Source organism: Acanthochromis polyacanthus, chromosome 8 (genome assembly GCF_021347895.1).
Source record: "Acanthochromis polyacanthus isolate Apoly-LR-REF ecotype Palm Island chromosome 8, KAUST_Apoly_ChrSc, whole genome shotgun sequence".
In the NCBI taxonomy this organism is placed as follows: domain Eukaryota; kingdom Metazoa; phylum Chordata; class Actinopteri; family Pomacentridae; genus Acanthochromis; species Acanthochromis polyacanthus.
Window position 1 is genome coordinate 15,572,119 of NC_067120.1, and position 20,779 is coordinate 15,592,897.

At 40.9% G+C, this 20,779-nt stretch overlaps 2 protein-coding genes across 13 annotated transcripts in view; both read right to left on the reverse strand.

Annotated features, from left to right (window-relative positions):
* LOC110964626 (CUGBP Elav-like family member 2) overlaps positions 1–5,418 on the reverse strand; it is a 29,772-nt gene extending 24,354 nt beyond the window's left edge. For 3 of the 12 annotated variants that reach the window (XM_022213407.2, XM_051951872.1, XM_022213406.2), the window contains exon 1: positions 5,099–5,416. In XM_022213407.2, coding sequence (XP_022069099.1) covers positions 5,099–5,211 — 113 coding nt within the window. In that variant the 5' untranslated portion in view covers positions 5,212–5,416. Of the gene's footprint in view, positions 1–2,406; positions 2,731–5,098 lie in introns of those variants that run through there. The other 9 variants (XR_002596612.2, XM_022213405.2, XM_051951873.1 and 6 more) reach the window with 7 other exon arrangements.
* Positions 5,419–10,533: 5,115 nt separating this feature from the next.
* Positions 10,534–19,528, reverse strand: taf3 (TAF3 RNA polymerase II, TATA box binding protein (TBP)-associated facto). The gene is made up of 7 exons (XM_022213403.2): positions 19,150–19,528; positions 18,494–18,736; positions 15,818–17,646; positions 15,655–15,737; positions 13,418–13,691; positions 13,110–13,216; positions 10,534–11,427 (listed from the first exon to the last, which is right to left on the reverse strand). Exons 1-7 carry the CDS (start codon positions 19,313–19,315, stop codon positions 11,313–11,315), a joined length of 2,817 nt encoding a protein of 938 aa, XP_022069095.1. The 5' UTR covers positions 19,316–19,528; the 3' UTR covers positions 10,534–11,312.
* Positions 19,529–20,779: the final 1,251 nt, after the last annotated feature.

Sequence of the window (20,779 nt, forward strand, 5' to 3'; positions counted from 1 at the left end):
CAGACATTGATTTCTTGACCAGAATACTGACCAGAACAGTAAACAGTTTTCAACACATAAGGTCAGAAAACCTACAGTTTTGCAGTTTAAGCATACCTCTAGTGTTGATTTTCTGAACCGAAATGCCAAACGGACAGTTTTATAGACATGGTACATGTGTCTGCTTTTATGCAACTGTCAATATCTTTAGTTTGCAAAAGAATTTGCTCAACCTTTGATCACACTGCCCCACACTGGAGATACAGGACACGATTGCAAGTGTTTATTCCTGCACCAGGGTAGGAGAAGGAGCACAGAAACAGGTGACAGTCAGATCAGAGCCCTCCTTCTCTTTGCCTTCAACATCTGGCTGCATGGCATTCTCAGAGGGGAGAGAGACAGAGAACAGCTGGCCCAGGCAGCCCCCAGACCCAGTGCCAAGATCCTACACTTCTCACAGATCAACAACTCCTCCACAACAAAAGGGATCACAGGTGACGCTTAGCTTATTGACATAGCACTATGGCTGCATTGGCTGCCAAAGGATCACCGTTAAGCCCTGCTAGTCACTCTTACTGTCAACTATCAGTGGGGATAAATCAATCAATCAATACAGCTTTGTCAAGATGTAATCACCACTATGTTGTCTCCAAGTCCCAAAAAACAAGATACTCTTCAAATTTTTATATACACACATGCATGCGTGTGTGTCAGAAGCAAAATATATTATTAAAACATCTGAGGGTGTATTATATTTAAACTTCATTGAAATATGCAAGTTTTCCACAGTTAAGGTTTTAAAGTCAAAAGGTATGGCTATATTTACAATTCTCAATCAATTAGCCATTTCTCCCATCAATTAATCAACTAAGTCCAGGGCACAGAAAGTTGGTTAAACACTGTTATTTCACAAGTTTAGCTCTTACATTGCTTGTTTTCCAAGCCTTAGGACCACTGACTGTAAAGGCATGCAAATTACTGTTACAGTAGACAGAGATATTTGATAAGCTGAAACTACTGAATGTTTATCTTCTTTAATTAAAAAACAATTATTTAATTTCAAGAACAAAGGTCAAGCATTATCCCATTTAGCAAGATGGATTACTGATCACGAATTGACCTCACAGCCATGGTTCGTCATAGTTTAATGACACAAGTAATTAAAAAATATCCTTAAAAGTAAATGTGTGATTGTGAACTATCCTTCAGCAGCGCAAGACCATGAAATCTAAATACTATGCTTTCTTTGTAGCAAAAATCGAGAGGGCCCTGCTGAAACTGAAAACATTTAAATTTTAAATGGTCTTGTAAAGGCAGGCTGTGGTTTTAGAAATGTTAAATGAAAACAGGGTTAGCTGCCATTGCGTCAAGGCAGCAGTTCATGTGTATAAATTGTGTGCAGCAGTTCATGTGTATATATATATATATATATATATATATACACACACACACACACACTGATGAATGTCCTCTTCCCCCTGCTTGTTTACATGCCCTGTCACAAGATTTCCATTAATGGCTCAATAATGTAGCAAACCACGTGTTTTCTGCCGTTAAGTAAGCACTCTGCATCCAACATGGACGGAGGGGAACCGCTGTCTGTGAGCTGCGGCTAACCGTGCTAGCAGAGGCGCAGGGAGGGACTGGGAGTGCGCCAGGCGGGCCGAGCCGATAGCCCGTGTGCTGCCTACAAACAAGGTTACGTTAGTGAGCTTTGGCCTACGACACTGAAAAACACGTCGATAATAAGTTGGCGCCGACATATATTACAAAAAAACTTCAAGCCCACCCAGCACAGTTACTCTACTGGTTCTATTGCACTTTAAACCGATTACAGTGTTACTGTTAAATGGTACGTAGTTGGTTGCAACCGAGCAAGTTTACGTTGAAGTGTGCTCGATCGAAACCATCGAGCACACTTTAACGTAAACTTGCAGCGACAAAGAGGAAGTAGCTGTGCTTATCAAAAAATAATAAAGACACACAACCGGAGACACGTTTTAAAAACTACACATTGCCCTTACTGTTTTTATGAACTATTACCCCGATGTGTAATCTCCAGGAAGCACATGTCACTTGACTATTGTAACGCGCCCTGTGTCGAATGCCGACGCTAGCAAACTGCGTTTTCACTTCGACTTCTACGACTTAGCTCGGAAGCTGTCGTAGTTTCAAGTAGGGCAGCATTAAATAAACGGAATTTAGTTGTGATTACACCCTTTATTGTCCAAGTTATACAAACAACTTTAACTCCCGCTGAACATATCGTCGCCGCTGGTACGGCTAGCAACGTTAGCATGCCAGTTAAGCTAACGTTAGCTAACTCCCAACTCAACTGCCTCGCCTCTTCGAAAACACTCGCAAACGCGTACATTACCGGCGAGGCGAGACGGGAACGGAGCACAAATCGATAGTTGAATTACTTACAGTGTGTCGCTCGAAGTCATTAACCGACTTTCGGTGAGAGGGTGGAAATCCAGGTCGTAAGACGAAGTCATGCTCAAAACAACAATGAGAACCGACGTCCGCTCACTCGCAAGAGGCTCAACTCCTGCGAGACGGCGAGAAGACGAAGCGGAGCAGGTGCAGCAGGGAGGGGGCGTCTTCTTCAAAACTGCATGAGAGAGAGGGAGAGAGGGCACCGGTATCCGCCTTTATTCCTTCCTCTTGGTTTCGCTCTGTCGTCGACCGAATGAAATAAATTCAGGGAAGCCGCTATCACACTGCACACCAAGCTGCAGCAAACCAGAGGCGTGGCCTCGATCACAAAAGTCTGAAACCACGCTGCCCGCTGCTCAGGTCCTCTGCCCCTGTAAAATTACTGTAATGTCCCTATAGGGACCACACGTGGGCTCTATATAGACTTTACTGACCTATTTGTAGATGATTATCATTTATCTGCTGTAGCATCACTATTATACTCTTATAATGACAGACACTCTGTAATCTTTAAAGAGAAAATGCTCTATTAGAAGAATCAGAGTCTCATTGTGCAGCCAGATTAGTCTGTAGAAGAGTTAGGGATCTAATGATCCCAATTAGAGAGCTATTTAAAATGTTTAAATATAGTATCCAGGTCATTACCATCAAGCTTACTCATGTTGCTCCTGTTTCCATATTTTCCCAGGACTCTAAATTAGGCTTTTTTTATTGGATTATGAGAATAAATAAGATTATTTTCAGGTTGTTTACTGCCTAGCATTGCAGAGAGGTCTATAAATCTCCCCTGACACAAAGTGAGATGGTTAAAATATAGTTTTTGTTGCTGTCTCTTGTACTGCTTTTCCCCAGGGTCATAGGTCATATTCCCCTTTCTGCTGGGCTGTTGTGTCCCTGGGGGAGGGGGAGCCTATCTTCCTTTGTTGTGCTGGACTTGCAGGGCGAGGCCTCTACACATGGGGGAAAGGTAGGGGGGCCGTTGTCAAGTACTGTTTGCCATTGCAGAGAGACAGGAGTGAGCTGGACTAATTATCAGACCCTTCATTACTGCTCCAGCAGCTGCACGATCCTAAAATATTATTCATAGCGAGTGTTAAGAAACATCCCATTTATGAAATCCGACTTAATCCTTGTATCCATAGCAATTTCAAGGCAACCTGGCACCAGAACAGAGTATGCTCTATCAAACAGTGCCTGAAAGAGGTTTGTATGCATAATGTGATAATGCATAGTATTACACTATATGTGCAGACAAGCCCTGTATACAACATGCATTACCATTTAGCTTTAGGGGCTGCTATAAAAAGGTTGTCTAAGCTTCTCTGGAGAATCAGGTTTCATTAAGATGGAGGGAAAATGAAATAATGTCATCCCATCTGCAGCATCCACGTATTTCCTTTGACTCAATTAGATCTCAGGGGATCTTATTGAATAGATTGGCTATAAAAGGAACAGGATTCTTGTACAGAGCATCTCCTGTTACATATGCACAATATATACCGCATAATTTTCTGTACAGTATTCCATCACATCAGTTCAAGTCTACCATTTGGCATGCATCGCCTTGGCTTTTCTAAGAGATATTTGTTGGAAATGGATTCCACAGACTGATTTCTAGTCGCTGTCACCTTCTAACACTAGCCTGCTATTCTTAATCTCAGATTATTACTACTGTAATCCGATCATAATCCTCCACATGTACCATGCTTTTGTTGTTTACATCAAATGTTTTCCCCTCATGCAGTGGAGCTGAAGTTCCTCTCACCCATCACCCTCACCCAGCATTTAATTTGCACCCCTTCGTGACAAACTGCACAGTGTAAAAATAGGTCAGCTTTGAACCCAAAATGGGCCACATCGTGCCTTTTTGAACACCATGCCTTCAACTTAAAAGCACACTTTCTCACAGCGCTGCCTTTCATGAAATCATTTGCCGAATGGCGACCAGCTGAAGGGCTCTCAAAATGGAGAGAGCGAACTTCATCTTATCATGCTTTATAGTGGAAATCTACTGTGTCAGAATGTACTGAGCACACATAGCTCTACCTCATCAAAGTAAATGTTTTACTGGATTCATGCAAATTTTTTGATGTATGCAAATTATTTTTTGTGCCCTCAAAGATAATTGATATCTTTAGTTGTTTTTTAACTGAGTCAGCACAGCAAGGCCTGGGTTGGTTTCAGCAGGTACAAGATTTATTTTTTTTCAGAGGCTTGTGTAATTCAAAACAATATCTGCATCACTGACACATTCATCCCTTTTTCTTTATTTGTATTTCATGCAAGCATCTGAGCCATTTAGGAACTTTGAGGAAAAGAAGATAAATTTAATGACATGAGAATGCCCTTTCTTCTGTGGATTTTCAATTGTGATACATTTTTAAATCAAACCTCTACCTGCTGTTTGAATTATTTACATCTAAGGAAGATGAGTTGATAAAATCTGCCAAACTCATTCGATTCTGACACATGGTGTCCTCATCCCTATAAAAAATAAAGCATATAGGAACACTGGGGTAACACTACCCTGCCCACAGGCACCGTCACAGCATGGGAGAACGCCTCAACTGGAAACAATACATCCTATGACAATATCCAGCTCAGACAAAGAGGCAGCCCAAATACGGCCTGCTTCACAAAAGCTAGCCCAAATTTGAATGAGGGGCCAACCCCAACGTACCTCATAGGCAGGTCCTCATTCCTGACAGAGATCCCGGCCGCAGAGGGGGGACAGCGCATGCTGTTGGCATACAGACTCTGCACCAGGGCCAGCTCAGAAGAGTGTTCCAACATCGGTGCTCTGGAAAAATCCACCCGGTGTAACGGACACTTTCTTCTCTTTCCCTCTTTCCTCAATGTGTTTCTCTCCCTTTCTCTGTCTCCCGCCCACTCTTTCTCCTTGGTTTAGTGCAGTAGAGCGGCGCCCACCCCCTTCGCTGACTGTGGTGGCTGAAATAATCCTCTCTGACAGCTCATCGTGCGCTAATGCATTGTGCTGCCTGCGGCAGCCCAGTTTGCAGGCTGTAAAGCTGCGTCCACAGCAGCACTCTTGTACTAATTGACACCCATATTAGGAAAACTTCATAAAATTGGATATGGATGATTTATTCCCACTGTCAGATTGGAGTAAATTAGAGGAAACATCATCACAGTTGCCACAAAATCTTATCAAGGTCCAGTCCTGGTTTTGTGGCACATCTTTGTGGATGTTAGTATGTATTTGAATCAGTGAACTGCAAGACAATGTAAGTTGGTTCATCAAGCCTAGTTTCCTGAAAACTGTGTCCATCGTAACAGATTTAATCATTAAAATTCTGCTCATCACTGAGCACCTGTACAAGCTGTAGGTAAACATCACTAACTGTTACGTCACCATGTGGGCCACAAGTAGGGAGCTTTCTTTGACAGCCTCACGTCCATTCTATTATGGATTAGATATGCATAAAGATAGTCTGCTGGAGGAAAAGCAAATACAGCAGCCAGTATGAATACTTGTTAAATAAGGACAGATCACAGTACTGCCTCCATTGTTCTCTGTTTTAGGATACATACGGTCTACACCAGCTCTGGAATGCCTACAGTTTTTGAAAGTTCACTTAGCTGGCTGTGACTCTGAAACAGGCCCACCTGTGGGCCTACCTGCAGTACTCCAGAGTATAATGCAGCCCTCGTATACACAAATGATATGTGTCTGTATGTAATTCTAGAGAAGAATGACACTTCACATGGTGTTTATATGTGGTACAAACTTTAACCTTCAACTTATGGCAGAATTCAGCTTATTCAAGTGGCTCAACACAGGGTTTTTACAGATATACATTGAGCATCTTAATTTGCATTGGACAAAGCTCATTTGACTATGTTCTGGGCTGTAGAGTTCAGATTATAAAGAATGCAAAGCAGTTTCTGAAGCTACCGTATGCTGCAGAACACATTCTCCCATAACTAACACAGTGAATGTTTTTGCTGTCATTATGGTACCCGATTAAAAATCTGAAAGCAATTTATCACAATATTCCTTCTACGAAACCCGGGGGGGATTGAATCTAGGTCTCATTCTCCCATAGGTGTAGTGTCCCATTAGAGTAACATGACATTAAGCAGGAAAGTCATCTGAAACAGGGTCATGTCAGTGTGTGCTGGTATCACAGCTGAGGAGACCAGCATGAAGAGGATCTACTTCCTCTGATCATAGCACAAAATCCCCTTCATTTCAGCCCCGCTCTTGCTGCTGACATGAATATTTTAAAAACCAGTGTTGAAATTCCACTTCTTTATGATGCGTTGCTGCTTAGCATGACTGTCAGAGCCACAAGCTTCATGGAGCGCACGGCTGAAAGTCTCTCCTCCTGCTCTGATCTGCCAGAGCGCTAGAAATTCTGATAGTGTTGCATGTGCTAATCCCAGTTGAAAAGAGGTTGCAGAGGTAAAATAATATGGTACGAGAAGGATGTGTAAAATGCATTTGAAGGGCAATGAGCATGCAAAAGCTGAAAGGCAGTAAGGATGTATTGCTGCAAGAAACAGCCACATCCTGTACACTCTCCCTGTAATATGAAAGGGAGGGTTCGTGGGTTTCACTGCATGCTGCGGCTGAAAAACAAAACGCACTCATGCCTGCCGTGTAACAAGTCAAATAACACCACACGTTTAAGGCACTGCAGGTGGCCTCATGATGAGCGAAAGCAGCCATTAGCTTTCTCTTTTTATCACTTGTGGCTCTCCTGGGACTATTTGCACAAATAAAGACTGTCTGTGTTTTTGTAGGTTAAAACTGAAAGTGTCACAGCTCGGTGACCACTGTGCTCTGTAGCGTGCACTAACGCCGAGTTTTGACAAATGACGACCAAAAATAACGTTGTGCAGAAATTATCATTTGAATTTGAAACATATCACCTGTTAATAAAATCCTGTTTATGAGGCTGCGTACTGTAGATGCATCTGGACAAGGTGAAAAGAAATAAAGATTTAATCCTTTTTATGTCAGAGCTCTATCTTTTTCCTCGGCATGCAGCAGTAAAATTTATGATCCAGCAGATGTTAGCAACAATCTTTGACTGTTTGAGACCTGACACCAGCTTGTGTGATAGAAGACGGAGAGAGACACCCATTTTAGCGCTTGCATGCTCAGTAGAGGACACTGCTATCTGCAACCTTCTTGGCATTTTATTCATGTGTGGTCTTTTTCTCAGCAGTCACCTTTTGATTAAAACTTGAACTATTTGCAAATAATTTATAAGTAAGGAGCTTCATGATGATTTAGACTTACTACTTCCTCGCTCTGATTCTGTGCAAACTGGCTGTTCGTGACGGCTTGCATCAGTGACTGCATTTCATATGATTAAAAAGGCACAGCACATTGAAATGTCAGCTCATTTTGCATGGGCAGAAGTCTCTTTACTTCCCTTTTCTTTGGTCACACATCATTTTTTCCACTTCCTCTTCAATTCGGTGTTATCGCAAGACACTGGGTAGGTTTCCATTAGGGCCATCTATGGTAGTAACACAGTCGAAGAGAGAGAACGAGAGAAGTGAATAAGTAAAATGTTTTGTTTTTTTATAAGTTTAAAAGTGGATGAGTGAAGTGCACCTTTTCTGACCTGAAAACAGCAGGCATCCATGCTTATATCTAAGTACTTGAGAGTTTGAGCAATATTCATCCAGTCATGGAATTAAAATGTTTGTCTCTTGGACTGTATGATCCAAATAAATTAGCACATTTTCCTTCAAATAAAGGATTAAGCTGAAACAATTGTGTGTTTTTTTCGAATTCCAAACAGAAAGACTGCAGCTTAAATGCAACTGAAACATCAAAATAGCAAAGTGTGCTTATTTCTACCTCAAAAATATAGAATAATATGACAGTGAACCTCAATACACTGTTTAATACAACCATATCATCTCTTTAACCTTATAATAATGAACTTTTATAAGTTCTTCTGAGGGCGTATTGTGAACACTGCTGCTGCGGTGATTGCACCAGTGTGTTAAATAATTGATTTTAAAGTACAATTACTTGTTTATAAATTATTGAATGACCCGGTATAGATTTCTGGTATGCTATAACACCAACTAACTAGACTTCTGAAGTCGACCAGCACCGGTCTGCTAATTGTTCCCATAAATATCGAAAGCTGACAAGTAAAGACAAAGGTGACAAATTAAAGGAAAACCTCCGACCCCTATAGTTAGGGAATCAAGTGACTCTGTTTTGCTTTGCTGGGTAATATTATGTCACGGTTTGGGTCCACTTATCCCCTGAGAGGGAAGCACCATTGCAAATCAATATGAAGATGTTTCTGAGTGATCCCTTTTAGCCTGCAATGAAGTGTTTGTATCCTGATGACAGTGATCTTTCTAAGGATGATCCATAGGGCATAAGGGGTCACTGAATAGTTTCATGAAAATGATGGGAGTCTTACTCTATGGTATCCGCAGTTAATGGATCTCAACCCCAGTGAAGACAGATATCTCCTCTACCACCAGCAAAACATATTAGGGAATATCTTTTGGAAGATCACTTCAGTAGAGTTCAGAGATTTGGCGAATCAACGGCAAGGAGCGCTGAAGCTGTTGTGGTGGAACATCACTTTACTAAGAAACTGTGTTTTTTGTTTCCCTTTAATCCTCGTGTGATCATGTGGGCCAAACTGACCCGCTGTCAAGTTTCAAAATGTGGAAAAAGAAATATTTTCACAGTGAAACTTCTGATGTCCACATTTTAACATTTTTGAGAAATTTTTGATTGAAAAAAAGAATTGCTAAAAAATATGTTTCTTAAAGAACATTCACAGAAAAATCAACCAAAATCCAGCGAATTTGCTGGATTTTTTGGTGAACGTTCTTAAGGAAAATATTAGAAGTTTTACTGATATATATGTAATCCCTTTAGACATTTTTTAGTTTTTTTGGAATATTTTTACTAATTTAAAAAAATATATATTTACAAGAATTTCCTTGCCAAATTAGGGTTTTTTTTAACAAAGCTTTTAAGGGGAAAATTTGTAGGAATTATTGGAATTTTATTCCTGAAGGCTTTGTAAATTCTCAGAAATTTAGGGAATTTTTTGCAGAATTTTTTTCAGACAAAGAAACAATATTTTTTGGTGCCTGTAAATGAAGAAAACAGAAGGGTTAATTTGTCCCCTGTCTGTATGTAGACCTTTTATAGCTCAGTATGTAAAGTCAGTGGTGACTAGTAGTGAAACCTTCTGCTGTAGATATGATAGCTGACTCTTCCTCCTGTAAACCTTTCACTGGTGCATTGCACTTTAAAGAACGGAAAGAGTGAGATCAGACATGCAGAGACCGCATTCGTAAAAAGCAGAGTCCACTAATAACTCAAGGGGAAGATTTTTTTTTGTCATGTAAAAATGCTTTTTCTTCTTTAGAAAGCCGAGTCTTAACAGCTTCTGAGTGGCTGTAAATTGTATTAACAGTCCCAGTTATTTATAGGGTCTCTCATGACATGAGAGACAGCACTTGTAGATGTGCTTTAACTTCATGTTTGAGAGACATGAATCCCACATACATCAACTAAAAGACACCTGTTACATTTCTTGCATTTATAAGGCGGTGAAACATATTTCATGCCAACCTCCTATGTTATCTACACCTCATGTGCAGCATGCCACAGTTTATGTGCATGAAGATTGACACCATGTGGTCATTCAGGGAAAGGCAACAAGAGTTCTGCTACAAAAGTCACAGCAGACATTTTTAGACAGAGTGAAAATCCCAATCCGTAAATGTCGGGGATAAGCCTTGTTTTGCAGTGTTAGTTTCAGGTATTCGCTCAGCGTAGGTGAAGTGTAGAGCAACAGGGCAGCAGAGTCGTCTCAAATCTAGGTTAATGCATTGCACAGACCGCTGCGAGGGAGGATCCGGGATCTGTAACCAACACAGCGAAGACATATTCTGCTAATCAGGACTGAAGTGAACAAAATTCAACATATGAAACTTGGTTTGTTAAAATATTTCCAATCTATTTTTGTAAAGCAAAAGAAAAAAAAAAACAGCTATTGGAAAAATGTCCAGAAGCGTGCACGGGTTGAAAATAAAATAAGGATCAACAGAAGCATTTGACAGAAAATCTGGGTACAATTTCGATGGTAATGAGATTTACGTCTTAAAGTCTGTGAGTACACAGACCGTTCATCTTTAATATTGAAATATCAGCGAAAAGAATTACATTACAAGCACAGCTACAGTATAACTTCAGGACTAATCCATATGAAGAGAAAATAAAAATACAAACTTTAAATTTAAAAAAATGTACAGAAATTACAGAAAATTATTTGATTTAAAAACCAATATTTGAAAATGGATTGAACAAGTCAGAATCCTAAGAACAAAATGCACTTGGCTGGGAAGTTGGTATTTACACATTTACACATGCCTGATGCCATCATCATTATATACATGACATTTCAATGATACTGCAGAAAACTGGAGGAAGGTCCGACACGCGGGTCGTTCCTTTTCTGGCAACATGAAGGAAACAGAAACAAAGACGACAGATGTTGGATGTTCTCTCTTTCTGCTTTGTGACAAAGTTGAGTTCTGATCGTGCAGAAACCGTCACAGTCTCCTCGTACAGACATAATTGTCAAGATCCCACACAGCTGGACATTCAAATCAACGAGCAAACAATTTACAGGTGAAAAAGGGGGAAATCACAGCACCCACGTGAGAACTAAGGCTGAATATGTGCTGGTTAAAGCCTTTTTTTCTTACCAACTCGCAATGCATCATGGCTGACATCATTTAAAAATCATCAGAAGTTAGTATCAGCCATATTTTTTTACTTTTGCATTTTACAGCAGTGCCATGAGTGTTCAGAGATGGCTTTAGTCCAAAAAAGTCCAAAATATGTGCTTTTTTTTTGCATAGTCTCAGTGTGGTTTGTGTTTCTTTTTCTTGTGTTTTTTGTCCTTCTTCTTGCTGGAACATTTACCGCAGAACCACTGTTGGTCTTCAGGAGGCGCTGTGTGGATCCCAACACAAGGCCTGGGCAGACAGGAGAAGAAGAAGGGTTCAGGTTAGAGAGAACACGGCGAGAATGCAGCTCTTTTCATGTTAGTGGTATAATGTGTCAGCAGCAGGCAACTAGAAGACTCTTTGCTTGGTATGAGAAGTTTATCTCAGTGTGTCCTGTCATCCAAAGCAGTACTTTGCTGTCAAACAGAAAAAAGAAAAGCGCCAACTGTTAATGAAGGGCTGAGACTGTCAGGTTGCCTCCTGATGGAAGCTGACATACTCTACCACTATCTATGTGCTGGTATGATAATATGTATCTGGAAGCATCAGGGAGACGCCATGAATCACTGTTGTTCAAGACAAAATGATTCAACGCCTACTTCTGTCCTGCTGCATGACTAACCTTAGACTCCTGGGCATGTCGGCTATATATGGCTCCCCTGTAAAGCTTTACGTCACTGTGCCTATATGCAACAGTTGTGGTCAGTATGTGACATTTATCATCTCTGTTATATTGTGGCTGTGTTTTAATGGAGCCACGTTATTAGAAACTGTACTGGAATCAAATTCCACCAGCTTTGGCATTGAAGACAACTGTCTCGGGTTTATGGGGGGAAAAAAGTCCCTTAGATGTGGAAGCATTTTGACTTCCCAGAAAGATAGAATGACACTGAAGAAAGAGTGGATCACCCAGATTTGTCAATTAAAGTGCTGCAGTTACAATCTGATGCTCCCTGACAGAACATCCTTATGGCTTTTTTATGATTTACATCTGCAAATACGCAGATCAAAGACTTTTTTAACAAGGATGGAGCAGTATGCACTTTATAATCACTACTGTAATCACTTTACCGCTGCCGTAGAGTCTTTATCCAAGTTTATGAATGCACAGTGCACTGTACTGCTGTCAGTTTAAGTATGCGTATTTATTTTGGCTTGTTTCAGATTTTTTCTACATTGGGTTCATTTGGTGAAGGGGGATGGACAAAGTAAGAATTTTTTGTATAGTGCAACTGTCTGTTTTTTTGTGCATATGACAATAAAGCTCTTGAATCTGGAGCATTAGTGACTTAACATTTTGTGTACGCTGCAAATTTGCCAACATTTCAGTTACATATATTATCGTTTAAAAGTTTGGGGTCACTTAGAAATGTCCTTATTTTTGAAAGAAAAGCAGTTTTTTTAAAAAATGAAGATAACTGAATCAGAAATCCAGTCTAGACATTGTTAATGTGGTAAATGACTATTCTAGCTGGAAACAGCTGATTTTTGATGGAATATCTCCATAGGGGTACAGAGGAACATTTCCAGCAACCATCACTCCTGTGTTCTAATGCTACATTGTGTTAGCTAATGGTGTTGAAAGGCTCATTGATGATTAGAAAACTGTTAGCACATGAATAAAAGTTTTCATGGAAAACATGAAATTACCTGGGTGACCCCAAACTTTTTAACAGTAGTGTAACTGTAACAGCAACAATTATGGGCAATTTACTACATTTTTTAAAGTCAGTGTCTATATTTGTTCATCTATATGTGACAACAAAACTGAGGTCCATACCAAACCACGAGTTTTGTTTCATCACTAATTTTCACCAACAGGGCGTTGGCCTGGCTTTCAAAACTCCATGATGTTATGAATACATTAAATAAGGAGAACAGACGTCCTACATACACATTTACTACATAATGCAGATTAATAAACGTCTTACCAGTGATACCAGTCGTCACAGTCATCACATCCAATCATGGGACTGCCGTCATCAGGTTTTTTACATCCAGGACAAATCCAGATCTGGTTTCCCCACTCGTCACGAATCTTGGACAAACGCAGATGACAGAAAGCATTTTTACAACACCACTCAGCTATTACAAACATACTGAAAATTACTGAAAAACACACAGGATGAATACATTTTGTCCTGGTTGTGATTAATGTGCAGCTACACTGAACAAAACCTGGTGACGCTGAATCTTGTCAGACATCAATTTTCAGAAACCAAATATTTAGAGGACTCACCACATAAGTACTGACGGTCTCAGTCACTACGCTGCGGACCGGTGTTTTGATGCAAGCGGTGGGAGAAAGCATAGGGGATGGAGAGAGCAAAGATGAAGACGGAGGAGGTGCAGGCGGAGGCGGTGAGCGAGGCGGGGGCAGGATGACTGGGATCTGAGGGAGCATCGGCGGTGGCGGAGGTGGCCGAGGAAGAGTCGCAGGTCCTGACTTGGCAGCGGGGATTTTGGGTGCTGGCGTCTTGGGCTCTGAATTTGGAACCACCTTGCTGATAACACTGGTGACGGACAGAGACAAATACGAGTTTGTTATTAAATGAGCCACCAAGTGAATTAAATATGGTTAAATGTATGGCTGGCTATTATTAGTGTGCTATAAAAGTTTACAATCATTGGGGCAATTGAGGCGCTGGGTGTTTATCGCTCCTGTTACATTTTTTTCACCGTGGACTACTGCAATATAAAGTCCTGCACTTCTATGGAAAACAGCACAACCACAGCTAGAAGTACAGAGAACTCAGAAATATTGTTTAGCCGCCATGACAAAGTAATAAAATCATAAATCAAAAAACAGAAAAACTACAGTTTCATTTGTTTGATAATCAATTTTACAAATATGTAGAAAACACATTAAGTAAACATTTTTGCACCGCCCTTTAAGAGATTAAGGTGACTGTTGACCGTGCTGTGCCTTTTTTGTTCAAGGAGACTTGCCGTAATTGGTAAGCAGACTTTTGTTTTCTGTTCCTCATTCACTTTTCTTCTGTCGAACCCGACAGAGTATATGTCTGTAACAATTGTACTTTAGGTTAAACGTACCTGTGATGGTCTATTGTGAAGTCCATAGTTTGTGTGGCAAAGTTAAAAACGTGAGCGATCTTATTCACTATCGTTTATACTTGTTTGATGATTTATTATTTAGTAGGTGCCTGCTGTTATTTTGTGAACCAATGGCATGGTTTTGCTTAACAGTCATCCAGCACTGCACCTTTGTATTATAATATGAAAAATTTCAATAAAAAAAATCTTGAATTAAAAAAAACGTGAGCGATGCTAATGGGCTAGCCTGTCTATGACATTTCAATATTAAGTTAGCATTAAGCTAATCACAAGTTTCTGTCCCTAGCTGATTTCAGTACATATTTGTGTTTATTTGTGTTGTACATAATAGTTAATGACTTAAGGTTTGTTGATATGAGAGAAACAAACACTCTGTAATCTTTTATTTTTCTTATTTCTGTATTGCAGTTTCACAGTGCTTCTGATAGTAAACATCTTGAACTCGCCTGCTGACTCTGGGATGTTGATTAAAGGACCTGTTTAGCCATCTGCCAAGATAGATATCAGGTGTACATCCTACTAAGGGCAGAATAATTATATATGTGCCCAGAGGTTCTACCAATACTAGAAAAATGGTAGCTTTGCACATTATATATATTTCACTGCTTTTAATCCTATCTGCTCTGTGTAAACACAATCTGCAGTTCAGCCAAGAAGTCCCTGATTTTTTGTCATGTCATTGTTGGTCATAGGTGACTCATCAATCTAGTTCATGCAAAAGAAATCTTTCTGAATTTATTTTGAACAAACATCCCGAGTTCTGGCGTAGATTTGGTTGTTTTTTTCCTACTGAAACCAAAGGTCCCAGATGAGTGGGTGAATGAAGTCGGTGTTTCTTCACATTTTCAGTTTCTTGCTATGGTAAATGGTGTCATTTTGTGATTTTCTTAACACATTAATATATCTTTTAATCCTTTGATGTGCAACATGGGTCAAAAGTGCCCAAATCCAATGGAAAATAGGTATCTCCTGACACACACAGCACATCAAGGGGATAACCTGCTAGGTTTTGGGGTTCAGAGGATTAAGAACATGCCTTTAAAAATCATTGTTCTTTAATGTACTTGGTATTTTAATTAGTTTTTTTTCATTGATTTCAAGTTATACCTTGCCTATTTTACCTGTACTGGATAGTTAAAATCTCTAAACATTAAATCTCAACATCAGTGGGACTTAACTGATTAAACACAGGTTAGATAATAAGTGCCAATACCATAACTGAGTTTTAGCATTACAAAACAGTTACTTTGGGGAATATACATTTTCTCCTGTACAGGCCACCTATTTAAAGGAAAACGAAGGCACAGATCTTTTATTGTAACTTTTTATGTATGTTACTGAGTAAGAAAACGAGAACCTTGTGTTGCGTGTTATCACTAGAAACTTTCATTCTGTACTTACATTTTGTCCTGACCTGCTCCCACCCTGAGTGTCAGTCTGGGGATGACCGGAGACGGTAAAGCTGCTGGAGTGTCTATTTTCACCTGACGAGACAGAAAAGTCGAGGTCAATTTCCGTGTCACTTGGACACAAAGACCCAATACCAAACAAAAACAAAAGTTACCTTCTCTAGACGAATTCTCTCTTTTTCTTTCTCCTTCTCCTTTTCTCGTTTCTCCTTTTCCTTCTCCTTTTCTTTCCTCTTCTCTTCTTTCTCCCTCTCCTTCTCCTTTGCCTTCTCTCGCTCCTTGTCCTTCTCCTTATCTTTCTTCTTCTTCTTCTCTTTCTTGTCTTTCTTCTTGTCCTTCTCCTTGCTCTTTATTTCTTTATCCTGGAGGATGGGGGCCAGAGGAGGCAGCATGGAGGGAATGCGCAGGCAGGTCGAGGGGCTGAACAGTGGTGGGACTTCTCCCAGAGCAAAGTGGGATAATGCAGATTGCTTCTGCTTGTCATCCTTGTTCCTGTCTTTACCCTTATCCCTCTTATCTTTGTCCTTTTTACTTTTTTCTTTATCTTTCTTTTTGTCTTTATGTTTCTCCTTCTCCTTCTTAGGGCCATCACCATCTCTTGATTTAATCTTAATGGAGCCCTCAGGCAGAGTAAAGTCCCGCTGAACAAAGTGTTCATCATCCTTCACTCCAAAGTCCTTCCAGGGCATTTTGCCGTCCTTGGAAAACTCCTTGTTTTTATCCCTGTTCTTATCCTTATTCTTCTCTTTGAGTTTGCTTTTGTCCTTTTCCCGGTCTTTGTCTTTCGGTTTGTCTTTCTCCTTCTTCTTCATCTTTGTCTTGAGCTCCTTCTTCAGCTTCTTCTTGACATCTACGGATGACACAATCTTGTTCTTCTCTTCAAAAACCTTGAGCAGCGGTTCGGGGGTGGGTGGTGAGGCAGAACCTGATGACACATACTCTGCTTGGTTTTGAGGGGGTGCCGACGGACCCCCCTGGTTCACCTTCCGGATCACCTCGTTGATTGAGTCGTCCATAGTCCAGTTTCCGAGACCTGCGTGTGGCTGGAGGTGAAGTGGGGTTGACGTGTCTTTTAACAAGTGGCCGGCCACAATTGGGTTTTTAGGTGTCGACGGCTCCATGATGGTCAGTCTCCTGGGACTGGAGAATCCATTGCTGTCTGAATCAGAGCCCGAGGAGAAAGCGAAGGGATCAGGCTCCCGCTCAGCACATGCTCTAGCAATCACAGCATCAATAGAGTCATCAATGGCTGTATTATCAGGCTCTAGTTTCTTGAACGGGCCCTCTGCTAACTCCCTGTCCTCTATGTTCTGACGCATATGAATGTTCTCTTTGCCCATTCTCTCACTCATTGCAGACAGCGGGAGCTTATGCACACCATCTGTCTTGCTCTGTGGTTGAGGCGCCTTAGTTGAACCCATTTTCGGGCTCTTTGGGCTTTTAGGACTTTTCGTCCTGCCTGGAGATTTCTTCCTTTCCTTGGATGGTTTTGGAGAATGGATGGGACTGCCAACCACCGGAACGGGATTAACCCCTTTAGGGGACTTAGTCCGTTGTCTGCCAGGAGATGAGACCTTAGGCTTTCTTCCTGGAGTAGTGAGGCCCTTTTGATCAGAGTGTTTTGGCATGACTGGCTGAGGTCTGAAGGAAGGCAGGGTTCCAGAGGGTGTTTCAGGTGACAGCGGGTCAAGGCTGTCGTGAGACGGCAGCATGCCTGGGGGAACACGCTGAGGGTTGAGAGAGGTAAGGGGCTCCCTAGGCTCAACCCCCCATTCTGGGCTGAGCCCCGGGTACATGCGTGGTCTCTTGGAGGTAGGCATCATGCCCATAGCTGCATCAGGACTGTCCAGGTGCCTCTTTAGTGGGTGGTTTTCATCGTTGACCGTCTCGTCTTCATCTATTTCCTCCTCATCCTCTTCCAGCGCCACCTGCATAGCTTCAGCTGAGGTGCCCATGTCAGCAGGGACCTCTTCCTCCTCCTCTTCTACAGAGGAAAGGGACGAAAAGGTACTTAACACTGATTCTCGTTAGGTTTCAAGAAGTCTCACAACATCTCCCTTAAACATACATAGGTTACTTTGGTGAGCAATACAACTAAATTTGCCCTGATGGCCAGAAACAGACAGCAGACCCCTCTAAGAGTAAGTAAAACATTTTTATAGAAAGATTAATTTTGGATTTCAAATGAAGTTATTAAAAACATGTTCTTACTCTCTTGTCATGGGCTTTCAGTGTAAATTGATTGATGAAAACTGCAATTTTTTATCAATTAAAAATTAAATGATTAACACAAAAAGTGAAGGGGGCCAAATACTTTGTGAATTCACTGTAATACATTGTGGAGCAATATAATACACCTGAAATAAACTTTAATTTCATGGATGTAATGTGTTCACTAATCTTCTCTGGGGGCTGACCACAAACAAAATTTCTGGAAAATACTGAACACACAAAGTAATGTGCATACAAGAGCTGTTAAAGTTAACCAGCAAGCCAAATTCTTGTCAGATACAAAATTAATTGCTGACTATTTTGATAATCAATACTTTTGTGCAATTTTAAATGAAACTGAAAGTAAAAATTTACTGATTGCAGCTTCTTAAATGTTTACTATTTTCTGGGTTGTTTACATGTCCATGAACTGAATATCTTTAGGTTGTGGACAAAGCAAGACATTTGAGGATGTCATTCCTGGGATTTAGGACACACTGATCCTTAATTTCCACTATTTTTTTTTGACATTTTACAGATCAAACAACTAATCCATTGACTGAGAACATATTTGACACATTATTTGGCAATAAAAGACTCATTAATTGCACATTACTGACCTTCTTGTAAGGAGACCAGGGGTGGCATGTAATCTGGAATGTAGTCCTTTCTTTCCTCTGTGTCTCGGACTCCAGGCTGGGGAAACTGCAGGACATTGTTTTTGCTGACAGGAAAGAGCGGCGTTTGATGGGTGAAGGCCACAGGCTCCAGGTTGTGGACGTAGTCCTCCAGTTCGCTCAGACTCACCCCCAGCAGTCTGAAGGCCTGGCTGACATCATCCAGGACCGGATCCGTTCTTCCATCTGAAATGCCGGAACGCAAACCCCATTACATTCTGCATGTCTATACTATTAGAGTTGATAACAGCCTGTGAGAAGTATGACTGGATGCTAATGATTGAAGGAAGTGAAGCTAGAAGTGATGCTCAACAGGTTTCAGATCGACACAGACCACCATTTCACTGTTAATGCAACACTTAGACAACTAATGCACGTAACATCGACTGCTCACATTAGAAAAAACAGATGGGAAGCAGCATCAGCCCAACAATAACAACAATACACTGAAGCAGCTTAGCTATGTAGCTACTGTACTTTTTTGACACATCAACCGTTGCTAGGGGGCGCCAGCTGCAGACCCAGTCAAAAACAACGTGATCGACTACTTCAGGTTTCTGGGTTAAAAAAGTAATCAGAGTATTAAACGAAGCACTTACACAGCTCGGAGTACCGATGGCAGACCCTGGCCAACTGCTGGATGTACCGATGCAGCACATCGGACAGCAAGTCGCACGCAGTGAGCTGAACCGCATCCCAGCCCAGCGCCTGGCAGATCTGCGCCACCGAAACACGCAGCAGCGAGCGGGCATAGCTCTCGCACATCTCGCTGACTTTGTTACGGTATTAGTCCCGGTCAATTCCTCTTCAAAAACATGCTGCCGGTCTTCATGTTTCACGGAACCACCGAGGGGCTTGGGAAAACCCGCTACCTCGGTTAATTTTGGACATCTACTTCAGTAAATATATTGGCGCTTTTGCCAGAGTCGCCATCTTGAGCCCATCGATAAACCCATCCCCGAAATCTAGACCGCACATGCGCAGAAGAGAGCGTCTGCCTGAACAGCGGTATAGTGTTGGAGCGGGTCACGACTGCGGGAGTATGCGCAGGATTATGGAAAGCGGAAAGGACTTTTGTTTAACTGCCATTCAAATAAAAACAACATTTTTTGCACAGTGACCAATAGGGGTGATTTTTATGTCACTTTAATTGCAATGTCACCTTTTACACCGCTAAAACCTGACATAAGCTGACAGCATCTTAATTACAACGTCCCTGTTAATGACAGTTAACGCCAAAAAAACAAACAAAAAAATGCTGCTTTATATGGCATAATAATTATAATTCTGCTTTTTGCATCATCATAAGCCAAAAAAAGTGCCGTTGTTTAGGGCACTCTAAATACAGGGTGTCCCAAAAAATTTGACATCATTTCGCAGGCCAATAATTTAGGCAATTCTTGTTGAAATAACCTAAAATTTTCACAGAATGTATAGAAATAGATCAAGATTTTATATTGAATGTTTTGTTTTTATTTGGTTTTCAGGTTGAGCCATGCCGTTCACTCGCAAAGAAGAGTCATTTTGCGTCTTGGAATATGCTCGCACACAGTCACCTAAGACTGTGCAGCATGGCTTCATGCAAAATTTGGAAAAACTTCACCAACTGGCAGTCAAATTTGGACTTCGTACCAAAATTTAAAGAGGAAGGCTGCTTATGCAGGGCTAAAGGATCTGGTAGACCATCATCAACATCAGCATATTCCAAAGCACAAAATGACTTCTCTTTGGGAGTGAACAGCATGGCTCAACCTGAAAACAGAACAAAAATAAAACACAACATGTAAAATCTTTATCTGTTTCTATGCATTCTGTGAAAATATGAGGTTATTTCAGCAAGAATTGCCAAAATTGATTGGCCTGCGAAATGATGTCAATTTTTTGGGACACCCTGTACAATCTGGTAAGCTGTATTAAGATACCACTTTTTTACACCACCGAAAATCCATTAGTTGCGTCGGTTTTTACAGCGTTTTTCTGCAAGCGGACAAGTCCATCCATCTGTTTGGCACCACCAATCGCTAACATCAATGAAGACCAAAGCAATGCATCGCTGAAAAGTATATGCCATTGTTAAGCTGTGAAGCTGTATTTTCATTGTAAGTTGTGGATTTGGAGGATATATTCTTCATTTGCTTGAAAATATAATTACCTAGATTATTCTCTGTGTCTTTTAAAATAGCCTGTATTAATCGGTGCAGCAATATTAGGTGGGCACCTAACCAATAG

Bases quoted from the DNA above. Each gene is read 5' to 3' on its own strand.
- taf3 (XM_022213403.2), bottom strand. From the start codon at position 19,315: ATGTGCGAGAGCTATGCCCGCTCGCTGCTGCGTGTTTCGGTGGCGCAG. The intron at 18,737-19,149 runs GTAAGTGCTTCG...CCGGCATTTCAG, and splicing joins CCATCGGTACTCCGAGCTGT to ATGGAAGAACGGATCCGGTC. The intron at 15,738-15,817 runs GTAACTTTTGTT...CTGTCTCGTCAG, and splicing joins AGAGAATTCGTCTAGAGAAG to GTGAAAATAGACACTCCAGC.